At 37.6% G+C, this 15,421-nt stretch overlaps 1 protein-coding gene across 3 annotated transcripts in view; it reads right to left on the bottom strand.

Annotated features, from left to right (window-relative positions):
- ANO3 (anoctamin 3) overlaps positions 1–15,421 on the bottom strand; it is a 333,485-nt gene that overhangs the window by 175,392 nt on the left and 142,672 nt on the right. The window contains exon 1 of one of the 3 annotated variants that reach the window (XM_034932304.3): positions 14,232–14,425. The exons of 1 other annotated variant lie outside the window; for it this stretch is intronic. Coding sequence is in view for 1 of the 2 variants with exons in the window: in XM_034932303.3 (XP_034788194.1) it covers positions 11,828–11,884 (57 nt within the window). In the remaining variant the exon portion in view is untranslated. Of the gene's footprint in view, positions 1–11,827; positions 12,018–14,231; positions 14,426–15,421 lie in introns of those variants that run through there. One more of the 3 variants, XM_034932303.3, reaches the window with a different exon arrangement.

The raw sequence follows: 15,421 nt of genomic DNA, 5'->3' as shown, positions 1-15,421 counted from the left end.
ACATTTCCCCATGGTCTTGGGATTAACATTAGGCTCCTTGCTACTTATGCAATTTCTGCAGCCAGCTTAAATTTCTCCTCAAAAAATGGGGTTTTCTTTTCTACTGCATTGTCAGGCTGCAAATTTTCTGAACTTTTATGCTGTTTCCCTTTTAAAATGGGATTTTGTTTTGTTTTATTTTGTTTTGTTTTTTTGAGATGGAGTCTCGCTCTGTTGTCAGGCTGGAGTGCAGTGGTGCAATCTCGGCTCACTGCAACCTCCACCTCCTGGGTTCAAGTGATTCTCCTGCTTCAGCCTCCTGAGTAGCTGGGACTACAGGTGTGTGCCACCATGCCCAGCTAATTTTTGTATTTTTAGTAGAGATGGGGTTTCACCATGTTGGCCAGGATGGTCTCAATCTCTTGACCTCATGATCTGCCCACCTCGGCCTCCCAAAGTACTGGGATTACAGGCGTGAGCTACTGCACTTGGCCTAAAATGTGATGCTTTTAATAGCACCTAAATCACCTTTTGAATGCTTTGCTGCTTAGAATCCGTTTCTTCCACCAGATACCCTAAATCATCTCTCTGAAGTTTAAAGTTTCACAAATCTCTAGGGCAGGGGTGAAATGCCACCAGTCTCTTTGGTGACATAACAGGAGTCACCTTTGCTCCAGTTCCCAACAGACTCCTCATCTCCATCTGAGACCACCTCAGCCTGGACCTTATTGCTCATATCACTATCGGCATTTTTTCAAAGCCATTTAACCAGTCTTTAGGAGGTTCCAAGCTTTCCCACATTTTCCTGTCCTCTTATGAGCCCTCCAAACTGTTCTGACCTCCACCTATTACCCAGTTCCAAAGTCACTTCCACATTTTCGGATATTTTTCAGGAACACGCCACTCTACTGGTACCAATTAACTGTATTTGTACATTTTCGAACTGCTGATAAAGGCACACAAACTGGGAACAAAAAGAGGTTTAATTGGACTTACAGTTCCACATGCCTAGGGAGGCCTCAGAACTATGGTGGGAGGCAAAATGCACTTCTTACATGACAGCAGCAAGAGAAAAATGAGGAAGAAGCAAAACCGGAAACCCCTGACAAGCCCATCAGATCTCTTGAGATTTATTCACTATCATGAGAATAGCGTGGGAAAGACTGGCCCCCATGATTCAATTACCTCCCCCTGGGTCCCTCCCACAACACGTGGGAATTCTGGAAGACACAGTTCAAGTTGCGATTTGGGTGAGGACACAGCCAAACCATATCAAATGGTGTTTGGGTTAAAAGACTGTTGTGACTGATTTCTTGGAGACTTTGGAAGCCAATCAATTGTAAGTCACCAAAGGCTCCTTGCAAATTAGGTTAGTGTCTGCAGGGCAGTGGCAATTGCATTAAATAATGGTGACTAGGAGCACACAGCATTAGAGATTTTTCTTAAAAATAGTACTCAACAAATGTTTGGTTAATGCTACCTTTTTTCCTCTAAAAGCCTCCATTCCTAACAGCCTGCTTTTGACCCAGTACCACTTTAGGACCCTATCAAATGAAGATGATAGATTCAAATGTTCAGGTTCCAAAAGAGTGGTAGTTTCTCTAATATTTTTCCCTGCCCCAGGGTTTTATTTTATTTCATTTCTTTAAGATGGCTTTTTCATTAATTAATGAAAACATACCAATTTAGTGTATAAGATGCCAGTAGTTTCCGCTGGACTAAGATCTCATGTCAGGGTAAGAAATCCCTTGAAGGCAGTATCTTGTATAGCTTCTTGTTACCAAAGGAATAATTGCTTATCTAAGAAGAACTAAAATAAAAACTTGCACCTACAAACATATAAATGTTTTGATCACGCCAAAGAGCACTTACAGTTTCTGAAAATACTGCTTTCCAATGTAGTCACATCACAAATAAAACTCAAACATGGCTATAGTCAATATAAAAAATGTACAGTTTTAGAATACAAAAAATGTATATTTTTAGGTATTTTAACTTCCATTTTTTTTTTTTTTTGAGACAGAGTCCCACTCTGTCGCCCAGACTGGAGTGCAGTGGCATGACCTTGGCTCACTGCAACCTCCGCCTCCCAGGTTCAAGTGAGTCTTCTGCCTCAGCCTCCCGAGTAGCTGAAACTACAGGTGCACGCCATCACATCCAGCTAATTTTTGTATTTTTAGTAGAGACAGGGTTTTACCATATTGGCCAGACTGGTCTTGAACTCCTGACCTCATGATCACCTGCCTTGGCCTCCCAAAGTGCTGTGATTACAGGCATGAGCCATCGCGCCTGGCTGTGATTTTTTTTAAATAAATAAATTTCATAAAGAATATTTGCTTTATTGATATACACATTTCTTTTAAAAAGGCAAGGTTATTTTTCATTGACTTGTTTGAGTTCCTTTTAAATTCTGGATATCAGTCCTGTTGGATGCATAGTTTACAAATATTTTCTCCCATAGTGCAGGTTGTCTGTTCACTCTGTTGATTCTTTTGCTGTGCAGAAATTTCTCAGTTTGTCTCATTTGTTTATTTTTGCTTTTGTTGCTTTTTCTTTTGAAGTCTTAGTCAATAAATTCTTTGCCTACCCCAATGTCAAGAAGATTTTTCCCTAGGTTTTTTTCTAGTACATTCATAGTTTCAGGTCTCATTTAAGTCTTGGATCCATCTTGAGTTGATTTAAAAAGTGGGCAAAGGACACGAATGGGAATTTTTCAAAAGGAAGTCATACAAACGACCAAGCATATGAAAAAATGCTCAACATCCCTAATCATCAGATGTATTTTTCTGGTCTTGAATTGCTGTAAAGAACTACTTGAGACTGGGTACTTCATAAAGAAAAGAGGTTTAATAGGTTCACAGTTCTGCAGGCTGTATAGGAAGCGTGGCTGGGGAGGCCTCAGGAATCTTAACAGTCATGGAGAATGGTGGAGAGGAAGGAGTCATGACTTACATGGCCAGAGCAGGAAAAAAAGAGCAAATAGGAAGGTGCCCCACACTTTTTTTTTTAAAACCAGACCTTCTGTGAACTTACTCATTAACATGAAAACAGCAAGGGAGAAGTCTGCCCCATGATCCATTCCCATTCCACCAGGTCTGTCCTCCAACACTGGAAATTGCGATTCAACATGAGATTTGGGCAGAGACACACACGCAAACCATATCATTCTGCCCCTGGCCCCTACCAAATCCCATGTCCTTCTCACATTGCAAAGTACAACTGTCCCTTCTCAAGAGTCCCCCAAAGTCTTAACTAATTTCAGCATTAACTCAAATGTCTGCAGTCCAAAGTTTCATCTGAGACAAGGCAAGTTCCTTCCACCTATGAGCCTGTAAAATCAAAACAAGCCAGTTGATTCCAATATAAAATGGGGATACAGGCATTAGGTAAACACACCCATTCCAAAAGGGAGAAATTTGACAAAACAAAGGGGCTGCAGGCCCCAAACAAGCCCAAAACCCAGGAGGGCAGTTATTAAATCATAAATCTCCAAAATAATCTCCTTTGACTTCACGTCACATCTTGGCCACACTGATGAAAGGGCTTGGCTTTCATCAGTGCTCCCAAGACCTTGGGCATATGTGCCCCAGTGGCTCTGCAGGGTACAAACCTCGTGGCTGCTTTCTTGGGTTGGTATTGAGTGCCTCCAGCTTTTCCAGGTATAAGGTGCAAGCTGTCAGTGGATTTAACATTCTGGGGTCTATGGGACAGTGGATCTCTTCTCACAGCTCCACTAGGCAGTTCTCCAGTGGGGACTCTGTGTGGGGGCTCCAACCCCACATTTCCCCTCCACAGCCCTAGTAGAAAGCTCCACCCCTGCAGCAGACTTCTGCCTGGACATCCAAGCATTTCCATATATCCTGTGAAATCTAGGTGGAGGCTCATAAGCCTCAACTCTTGCCCTCTGTGAACATGCAGGCTTAACACCACATGGAAGCTGCCATGACTTGTGGCTTCCACCTGCTGGAGCAGTGACCTGAGACATATATGGGGCCTTTTAGCCACTGCTGGAGCTGTGGTGGCTGGGATGCAGGGAGCAGTGTCTTCAGGTTGTATAGGCATTTTCCCCATTGTCTTGGCAATAACACTGGGTTCCTCTTTACTTAAGCAAATTTTTGCAGCCAGCTTGAACTCCCCCCAAGAAAATCAGTTTTTCATTTCTACCACAGTCAGGCTGCAAATTTTCCAAACTTTTATGCTCTGCTTCCCTTTTAAATACATGTTCCAGTTCCATGTGATCTCTTTGCTCATAAGGATAGCCTACTAGAAGCAGCCAGGCAACATTTTGAATGTTTTGCTACTTTGAAATTTCTTTCATCAGATACCATAAATCATCATTCTCAAGTTCAAATTTCCAGATCTCTAGAGCAGGGACATAATGACTCCAAACTCTGCTAACGCATCACAAAAGTGACATTTACTCAAGTTCCCAATAAGTTCCTCATTTCCGTCTGAGACCTCCTCAGCTTAGACTTCATTGATGATATCAGTATCAGGATTTTGGTCACAACAACTTAACAAGTATATAGGAAGTTCCAAACTCCCTCATCTTTCTGTCCTCTTCTGAGCCCTCCACATTCTTCCAACCTCTGCCCATTAACCCCAAAGTTGCTTCTACATTTTCAGGTATATTTATAGCAATGCCCCACCTCCCAGCACCAATTTTCTGTATTAGTTCATTCTTGCATTGCTATAAAGAACTATCTGAGACTGGGTAATTTATAAAGAACAGAGGTTTAATTGGCTCATGGTTCTGCAGGCTGTATAGGAAACATGGCCAGGGTGGGAGGGGGGCACTCAGAAAACTTACAATCATGGTAGAAGGCAAAGAGGAAGGCAGCATGTCTTACATGGCCAGAGCAGGAGGAAGAGAGTAAAGGGGAAAGTGCCACACACATTTTTGCAACCAGATCTCATGAGAACTCATTATCATGAGAACAGCAAGGGGAAAGTCCATCCCCATGATCCAATCACATCCTACCAGACCCCTCCTCCAAAACTGGAGATTACATTTCAACATGTGATTTGGGTGGGAACACAAATCCAAACCATATCATCAGAAAAATGCAAATTAAAACCACAAAAAGATGTCATCTTACAAAAGTCATAATGACTAATATTAAGATTTAGATGTCCAAAAATAACAGATGTTGGTGAGAATGCAGAGAAAAGGGAACGTTTACAGGCTCTTGGTGGGAATGTAAATTAATACTACCTGTATGGAAAACAGTGTGGAGATTTCTTAAAGAACTAAGAACTACCATTGGATCCAGCATTCTCATTACTAGGTATATAGCCTAAGGAAAAGAAATCATTATATTGAAAAAAAAATACCTGCCCTAGTATGTTTATTGCAGCACTGTTCACAATAGCAAAGATAGGTAATCAACCTAAGTGTCCATCAATAGGTGACTGAAAATAAGAAAATGTGATATTCAGCCATAAAAAGGAGTGAAATCATGTTTTTTGCGGCAACATGGATGGAACTGGAGGCCATTCTCTTAAGGGAAACAACTCAGACAGACAAAATCAAATATCTCCTGTTCACATAAGTGCAAGCTAAATAACTCGTACACATGAGTATACAGTGTGAAATAATATTGGAGACTCAGAAGGTTAGAAGGAGAGTGAGAAATGAGAAATTACTTAATGAGTACAATGTATACTATTCAGGTCATGGATACACTAATAGCCCAGGCTTCACCACTAGCAATATATCCATGTAGCAAAACTGCTTTTCTACCCCTTAAATTTATACAAATAAACAAAGATAATGTTAAATATACTTTTACACAATATAATGAAATAAATACAAATGAAACTCTATTATATATATTATGAATTTCCCTTACACAGAGGTGAAAACATCTCAAGTCAGATAATTTCTAAGTAGGACTTTTTAAAGATACACACACACACACACACACACACACATATCTGTGTTCAAATTACTGCAAAATGGAAAAATTAAAATGTTAGATTTGTAAGTATTCAACAAAATCAGTCCCAAATCACAAAACTAATCTCCATCATATTCCACATGATTCAAGAAACACCAACATGGCACATGTATACATATGTAACAAACCTGCACATTGTGCACATGTACCCTAAAACTTAAAGTATAATAATAATAAAATTAAAAAAAAAAAGAAACACTAAAAGCTGGGAGGAGTGGCTCACACCTGTGACCCCAGCACTTTGGATGGCTGCAGTGGGAGGATCACTTGAGCCCAGGAGGTTGGGACCAGACTGGGCAACATAGTGAGACTCTGTCTCTAAGAGAAGATTAAAAAAAAAAATGAGCAAGACATGGTAGCATGTGCCTGTGCTCCTAGCTACTTGGGAAGCTGAGGTGAGTGGAATGCTTGAGCCCAGGACTTCGAGGCTGCAGTGAGCCATGATTTCACCACAGCACTCCAGCATAGGTGAAGAGTGAGACATAGTCTCCAAAAACAAAGTAAAAAAAAAGAAAGGAAAAAAGAAACACTCTACAGACAGAATTGAGCACATATGAAATAGATCATGGGGGAGGTCAATATTCTTTATATGTTGCTTAGGCTTTCTTTGATTTTTAGAAATTTCCCAAAACAACAACTGATCCCTAATTTGTTTATAGACATTATTTCCCTTTGCTTTCTGTTTCATTTAGTCCATTTTTATGAGGTGCTTTATTTCATTCTTCACCTTCCATCTCCATGCAATACTTGAAGATAAATTTTATCAATAGGGTCCATCCTAGACATGATCAAGCTCCTTGAAACACTTTTCACCATTTATTTAGCTGTGCAAGGAGAAACTACCTTTATAGTATTCAACATTTTAGGTCTTTTTGTTATAGGTTATAAACATATAACATATAGCATATATGAACTTCCCTTCATCATCTTTTTAATTTCACTCCCAAAAATCCCAACTGTGGAAATTAGTGAATGTAGTAGAATTTTCCACCTCTACTGTAAAGAAAAATGAGGATAGATTGTAAGATTGTATATCACACAGTGTATTAGACAAATTTATTCTCTCAGATCTCTCTCCTCTCTCGCTCTCCTCCTCCTCCTTGAATTTCTAACCACCTGTATCCTTTTTATCATCTCTCCTTTCCCTAAGCTCAACCTCACTTCCCGTTTCACATAAAATCGTTTATGGTGTGGGTAAAGGCTAGCTTTGCCACTCACTATGTGGTATGTTCTTGCAGCAGTCACTTAAGGTCTCAATTCCTTATTTTTTTTTCATCTGTAATAATATGAATACATTTTCTTTATGGTGCAATTACTATGTACTGGTACTTTTCTAAGTTTTTCAGTGTATACTCATTCACTGATTCCTCACAAATACCCATTGAGGTGTGTATTAATTTCTGTAACCATCCCAATCACATTTTATAAATAGACAATCAGAGGTACTGAAAATTTAAACAATTTTCCAATGTCACATAGCATGTAAGTGGCAGGACCAGGATTCAGATTCATGTGTTCTAACTCCAGGGGCCAGGTTCTAAAAGATGGCAACTTATTTGCTCAATTATTTTATTTATTTATTTATTTATTTATTTATTTATTTATTTATATTGTTTTTGAGACAGGGTCTCACTCTGTTGCCCAGGCTGGAGTGCAGTGGAGCAAACTCAGCTCACCGCAAACTCGACCTCCTGGGTTCAATTGATTCTCCTGCCTCAGCCTCCCAAGTAGCTGGGTCTACAGGTGCGAGCCACCACGCCTGGCTAATTTTTATATTTTTAGTAGAGACAAGGTTTCACCATGTTGGGCAGGCTGTTCTCAAACTCCTTACCTCAAGCGATCCACACATCTCGGCCTCCCAAAGTGTTGGGATTACAGGCATGAGTGCCCGGCCTGCTCAGGTAATTTTGGAATTCCTTTATATTTTTCATTTTTATTTTTAACTTACTACTACTATGAAATACATAAAAGACCACAGCCGAACATGTTGTTTCATAAACAAACAAACAAAAAAAACTGGCGTATTTGCTCTTAAGAATCAAACAGGCCCTTATAACATAAACTGAAAGGTTTATTTTGTCATTTTTTCTAAAGAATTACACATGGAAGACCAGTGAACTGGTGATCTGCTTTTAATTTGTTTTAATGATGTTATAGCACCCCCAGCAGAGGCTCAGTCAGCTGACTCTTCAACCCAGCTCAGTGTGGAAAGTGTTTTGTAAGTTTGAAGAATATCACGGAAGTTTGTACTTGTGGGTATGAGGCATTAGAAGTTTCTGCATGAGACTATTATATAAATCCCTACTGTTCTCAGACTTGTACTCCTTCTACAGCCCATTTCTCCCACGCGGTGTTGTAGCCAGGTATGCCTCTTGCTTTGGCCCCTGCACATGCACAGTCTAGTCCAAACTCTATATCTTTGCTCACACTGTTCCTCCAACTGTCCAAACCTTTTCCTCTGCCCCTAGGGATGACATTTTCAACTCCCTCTTAATTTTTACCTGCAGTGCTTTTATTTTCCTAATGTTGCATGATTGATACAAAATAAAGAGAAAGTGGAAGCACTACTAAAGATAACAGTTCAGGGATAATTTGCTATTACAAGTTTAGAGTTCTCTTTCTCTTATACCCTCCCTTTCAAAAATGTAGATTTAACTGTATTTGTGAGTGCATAGATATTATAGATGATATATGACATGCAGTATATATTATAGACACTGATATGGTTTGGCTGTGTCCCCACCTGAATCTCATCTTGAATTGTAATAATCCCCAGGTGTCAAGGGCAGGGCCAGGTGGAGATAATTGAACTGTGGGGGCAGTTTCCCCCATGCTGTTCTCCTGGTAGTGAATAAGTCTCACGAGATCTGATGGTTTTATAAATGGGAGTTCCCCTGCACAAACTCTCTGCCTGCCCCCACGCAAGATGTGACTTTGCTCCTCATCTGCCTTCCGTGATTATGAGGCCTCCCCAGCCATGTGGAACTGTGAGTCCATTAAACCTCTTTCCTTTATAAGCTACCCAGTTTCAGGTATGTCTTTATTAGCAGCGTGAGAGCAGACTATTACAGACACACATCGAATTCTGTACATACTGTTAAAAAATCTATTCTTATTCAACAGTATACTGTAGTTATATTAATCAGGACTCTTTCAGTTCTAAATGACAGAAATCTAATTTGAACCAATCATAGCCTCTCCTTACAAAACAATTTTAAGTCCATGTAGCCAAAATTATTCAGCTCTCTACCTCTGAAAAGTCCAGAGCTAGTTAGCTTTAATAACAGCTGGTTCTGAAAATCCAAATGGAGCTGTCAGGATTCTTACTCTACTATTATATTTCTTCTCTATCTCCATCTCTTAATTCTGTTGCTTGTTTTTGCTTTTTTCTCTGTCTCATTCTTTCCTACTCTTGAAAAACTTTTAGACAAAATGAACTTGACAGACTTTATTTAAGCAAAGGACAGTTCATGAATTGGGCAACACATAAAACTGGAAGAAATTCAGAGAGCTCTGCTCCAGCGGCACAAGCAGTGAGCTTTTATAGCCTGAAGACAGAAGCAAAGTAATTACCTGATGACTACACCTAGTCATTTACCTCATTTATGTGTGGTCTGAGAAGAGACCCCTAGTTATATAACCAATCAGCTAGTTGCCTGGTTGTGATTGAGGCTAGATTTTTTTTCAAGACAGACAAAACTGCCTCCAAGTTAAGTTTTGTTTTGCTTGCATAAAGGTTTTGGGTAAAGAAACAACCCAAGCCTGATGACTTCCTGCATGTTTTGCTGTAATACTACTAAAAATAATTTTCTTCCTGTAGCTGAGAGGGGAATATCTTTTCCTATATAAGTTCTAGGAGAACATCTCAGAGTGGAATTCAGCTTGGGAAATTTGTCCATTACTGTATCTATCATTCTGTCCAACAGGAGGGAGAATTCTATTGGCTAGCTTCAAGTAGGGTAAGAGGGCCAATAAAGGAAGTGATGCTTGCATAAAACAGGAAAAATCCACCATATATCTCTACATCAATATGTAAAGTCTCTTATCTCTTTGACCTAAGGTGGGCCAGAAAACAAAGGCTATTCTAGGTTAGAGTGATTTGTTGTTTTCATCTTGTTTTAGTGCAAAGAATAGACATGTGATCAAGGTTATGAGATACTGGGGCTCTCCAAACTTTTTCTTGCTTTTCAGAAAAAAGATCCTGAGGCTTGGTGGTCTCCAGAGCATATAGAATAGATCTGCTGGCCCAGGGAATCGCAGAACTAGATCTCGTTTCTCTCAATATAGTGTTTCCCTGGGGCGAGAAATACAATTTTATATTCCCCTATTTATTCTTGTTGTGTGATGGCACACTTGAGAATTAGTGGTGCAGATTGGCCTTGTTTCACTGCACTTTTAAATAGCTAAACAATATTCAGTTTTATGATTGTATCGTTATTTACCTCCAACCAAATGATATTTTAGCTTGTTTTGCCAAATTATTCTTTGCTATGATTCATAACGATGCAATAAGTATCCCTGTTCATATATCTGTTAATCTCTCAATTGTTTTATTAATACAAATCCTTATAAGTAAAATTACTCAAAAAATTTTGCCCATTTTTAAAGACAAGTTTGATTTCCTTCCCTTCCATGAATTGTGCTTTTACTCTTGAAGGCCACACTAATAACTCTATTCTACGTATTCCAATGTTTCCCTAATATTCTCTTTCATTAGTTCTCTTATTTGACAAGTTTATCCTGAGTTCCTGTTATGAGTCAGCCTCTATGCACAATGCAAAGGTAATTACAAAGAAAAAATAATCCATTGTCCCCCTCTGTTAAGAGAGTAGTTAAGGAGACAGATAAGAGGACATGTAATTGCAATTTGTGTGATTTGTGCTATGAGGGGGCGGAGGTGCAAGTGCTATGAGAGCAAAGATGAAGTAACTGTCTTGAGAAAGAGAAAAAGCCTTCATTCAGAAGTGATATGTGACTTAAATCCTAAAAACATGAATGGAGAAAGGTGGTCAGCCTTTCCAGGTTGAGGAAACTCCATATACAAATACATCTGGGCATGGAAAAGGGTCAGTATATTCAAGACCTGTTGGAATATGATAGGAGTCACTGGTATCTGGAAGTCCTGTCAAATGATATAAAGCATAATTCTTATGCATTCTAAAATCTGAGGACCATTCTTCTGAAGCTCCTATGTTTACTGTCCTCAGTAAACTGCAAACTTTTTGACAATGGGAACCATGTCTAATTCATTTCATATCCACGTTTCTCATATGGTACCTGGAATGCATGCATCTGTGCACACACAAATGTGCAAATGAATCAATTGAAAATTCAACTTGTGATTGAGTAAAGCCAGTTTTACTCAATAAAATATTTGAATTTGGAAATCTTATAATAATGTGTATTTTTTATTGCAGGAAACAAAACAAAATTTAAAAATCACCTATATCCTCAGCAGTATTAAAAGTCTCTCTCTCTCACACACACACAAACACACACACACATACACACACACACACACACACACACAAAATTATAACAGCTTTCTAGCCTGCTTTTTTGACTTTGACTCATCTCCCTGTCATTAAGTAATCAATTCCAGTGTGATTTTTCTAACTTCCACCTCTGTAGATAGACATCTAAATGGTTTCCCCATTTTGATATGGGAAACTGTCTGATATATTCACCTTACCTTTAACCAGTCTTGGCCAGGCACCTTCACCTTTGTTGAGTTGTATTACTGTAGTGTCGTCCCCACCTCCGACATTGTTTCCCCACCCCAAGGGGCAGAGTGATCTTATAAAAACAGAGATCGTCCAAAAACCTTTAAACTTAGAATCAAATTCAAACTCCTCCTCATAGACCCCTGCAGCATTGTGTCTGCTCACCTCTCTCTCACCTCTCCTCTTGGCCATCCTTGTGCTCAGTTTCTGTGTTTCTGCCATATAAGCACATAGCTTCTCAAACACATCTGGATACTTTCCACACCAGGGCCCTCACATAGGTCACTCTTCTGCCTTGAATGCCACGTTCTTCCACTTTTCCCTCTGTTGACTTCTCATCTTTCATTTCTTGCTCTTAATACCTTCTGAGAAGCTGCTTTCCTGATCACTCAAGTAACTCCCCTTCTACCCTGCACCCACTTATGACAACTTCAAATAGATAATTATATGTAGGCTTATTTTTTTATTCCTTCACTAGACTACAAGCTTTGCACACTTAGGGATTTTGCCTATTTTATTCATCAATGCATACCCAGATTAGTATAGAGTCTGGCACATGGCGAATTCTCAAAATAGAGTACACTGAAGATATTAAGGGGACAATTAAGACAATGGTTCTCAAATGTGCTATCTGCACCAATAGCATCAGAATCACCTGGAAACTTAAAAATACAAATTCTCAGGCCTCAACTGAAGCTACTGTTATCAGAAGCTCTGGGGGGAGGAGTCCAGTTACCTATTTTTTTAACCAGCCCTCTGGGTAATCCTGACATTCAGTAGTTGTGCAACCACTGTTGTATCTGTTTAGGAAGGGAACACACACATTTTGTTTAAAGATGATGTAGCCAGAATTTATTAGAATGTGAGATTTGAACCTTAAATATCACTGAATTTAATCTCTCATTTTACTGAAAGAAAAGTCCAAGGATAATTTTATTTTATATTTTAATTGAATAATTAGTGATAATTCTGCTTATCAATTTACTTTTATGATAGACATACATATTTCTTATGAATATTAAGTATAATTATGCAGCACATACTTTTGAAAAGTTTTCAAATATGAAGCTCCTTTTATACTGATAGCTGAGTATGTATTAATTTAGCTAAAATTAGGTATAAGTATGGAAAATTGCAGTTTGTATTTCTCTCAAGATGGTTCAGGCAATGAATTGGTCTAGATAATTTAACAGACACTATTTCTCTGTGATTAATTTTGCCCATATTGATTTTATGTTATTAAGGGGGAAGCAATAGTTTCCTATGAAGTGTCTTATGAAATCTGGCTCAATGAGCAATGTAGCATCATAGAGTTACAAAAAAAGCTAGATTTTTTTTTTTCAAATTGGACTTCAGATTGGATCCAAAACACCTGAGCTATCTGACCTTAGTTAACCGGATAAAGTGTGATGCTGAATACCATATGGTAAGACATGTATCCACGGGAAGAATAAAAATCATGAAGCAAATGTAAATACTCTACAAAACTTAAAAAATAAAAAAAAACTAAGAAGGAAAGAAAATATTAATTGAATTTCCATTATGTAATGGTATTATACTAAGTGCTGTTTCTTAGACCATCTTATATTATTCTCTTTCCACCAATTTTTACTTTTTATTTAAATCATAGGTTCTCTAGTTTATCTAATGAAGACACAAAGCCAATTCTTAAAAGAATAGTCTGTGATGAAGCATAGACTATGATTTTCTATTGGTTTTTCAATACAATAAACATTTTTAAATTTTATATGTGAACTTTAAATATTCCCTTAGTGGAAGTAATTTACAGAGAATACATTTGAGTAGAACTTTTCTCATCACTGATTTTTATATTTTTAATATTATATAAGAAATCATTTAAGTACTTATTTTTTGTAAAGAACACTTATTTCCATATCAGTGATTATCTATGCTACATGATCTTATCTTTAACATAGATGTAGAAATGGAAATTTTCCAGATGGAAGCATCTGACATTTTTAAACCAAAACAAGAACTGAATCAAAATTAAGTTTCTTATTACCTTTAAAACTGTGAGAAAATAAAGACAGCAGGTTGAAAACATTTTGTTCCCTAGCTTACATCACAGTGAACTTCGTACCTGATGTGATTTATTTATTTTAACATTTAACACTATGAGATAGGCTCCTTTAGATTCAGATGTTTTTCTGACTTTCTATTTTGATGAAAATCAGTTAAAAATATTGTATAAAATTATTAAGAAAAATTGAAAATATTTTAAAGGTAAATCTATTTTATGTTTTTGAATAAAAAACCATTTTAGAGTAGATGCTGTAATTATTTCAATGACATCAATAAATACATTTAAAAAGACAAAACTTCAGAGGTGATATTTGGTTTACATGCAAGATAAACACAGGTATTTTAAAAATAACACATTTAGATCATACTTTACTTTAAAATATATATCTAGTATTTTGAAATAACAGATACACTCAATTCCAATTCTGAAATCAATATTAATTTCTCTCAATTGGCTTCTCTACATATGTTTAAGAAAATAGAAAAATAGTATAGAATTCCTAGATTGATGCACTTTTAAACATACCACAGTCAGAATTCTGAGTTCAGCTGCATTTGGAATCCTTCATTGCTGACAACAGTCTCAAATGAGAATCTTCTTTAAAGCACTCTTCAGTGTGATAACTGAAAGTTCTCCCTTTCACCGCCTGCTTTTTCCATTAACTAGAATGTTACATACTGAGTGTTACACAAAGCATTTGACTGGAGGGTTTTTAGCCTACTCTTTAAATGCCAGAGTTTGAATAATCATTTTTTTTTTAAAGATAACTCATCTCTTTATAAGAACATCTGTATTTTTTATTAATTTCATTTTAGGAGTTGGTTATAGGGTGGAATAGGGGGCTGCCTTCATGTGTCATTGGTTAATGTCTATGCATGAGTCACCTAAGTGACATTCAATCATATAATGTCAGTGACATTTTTATGATTTTACTGTCAATTATTAATAATCTATTGTATGTGCCATTTGAGCTAGGCAGATTAACATGGGAGGTGGGAGGTGCGTTTCAGTTTGATAATAGTGGTCTGGAAAATGCAACTAACTTTTTAAACGGTGAACTAGGTAACACTTTTTTGAGAGCGGAGTGGAGTTCACCAGGAATTCCTATCATTTTTTTTTCTGGTTTTAAAGGAAATTGACTCATTTTCTTGTTCACTGGAGAAAGGTATAATGGAAAGCTTTGTGGTTTCTGAAAAATCCTGCATGTGTTCAACTTGACATTGCATTATATTGTCTCTGAGCTGCACATAATGATATAATTGTAATCTGAGAGCACAGGAATTAACTGTCACCTAAAGGTAAATAAGCAAATAAAATTGAATGCTTTTGTCCTCATTTACTTAACATCCACATAAGAGATGCAACAGAGGATTACATTTATTTCTGTTTAAAAAATGCCTCTGTAGGTAGGGCAGCTTGTAATTGGAACTAACAAGACACTGAACCTAAGAAGTAACCACTTAATGTATATGGTCTTGAGTTAATAAGCATGCTTTAAAATTGATTTTCTAGCAGGTTCCAGAAATAGAAAAAATAACTTCACACAATGTTTGAAACAGTTAAATAACAAATGGTATATTACTCTAATATGTAGGTTTAAATTGTCTATGGCATGAAGGGATTAATGAAAGCAAATGGGTTTCCATGACTGAAACCCTCATCTGGAATCCTGGTTTGCATCATGCAAGAAGTCAACCACCACAAACAAAACAAGA

This window comes from Pan paniscus, chromosome 9, assembly GCF_029289425.2.
Source record: "Pan paniscus chromosome 9, NHGRI_mPanPan1-v2.0_pri, whole genome shotgun sequence".
NCBI classification, from domain to species: Eukaryota; Metazoa; Chordata; class Mammalia; order Primates; family Hominidae; genus Pan; species Pan paniscus.
Note: the sequence above shows the minus strand (reverse complement) of the source record. Positions and strands in the feature narration are given on the sequence as shown.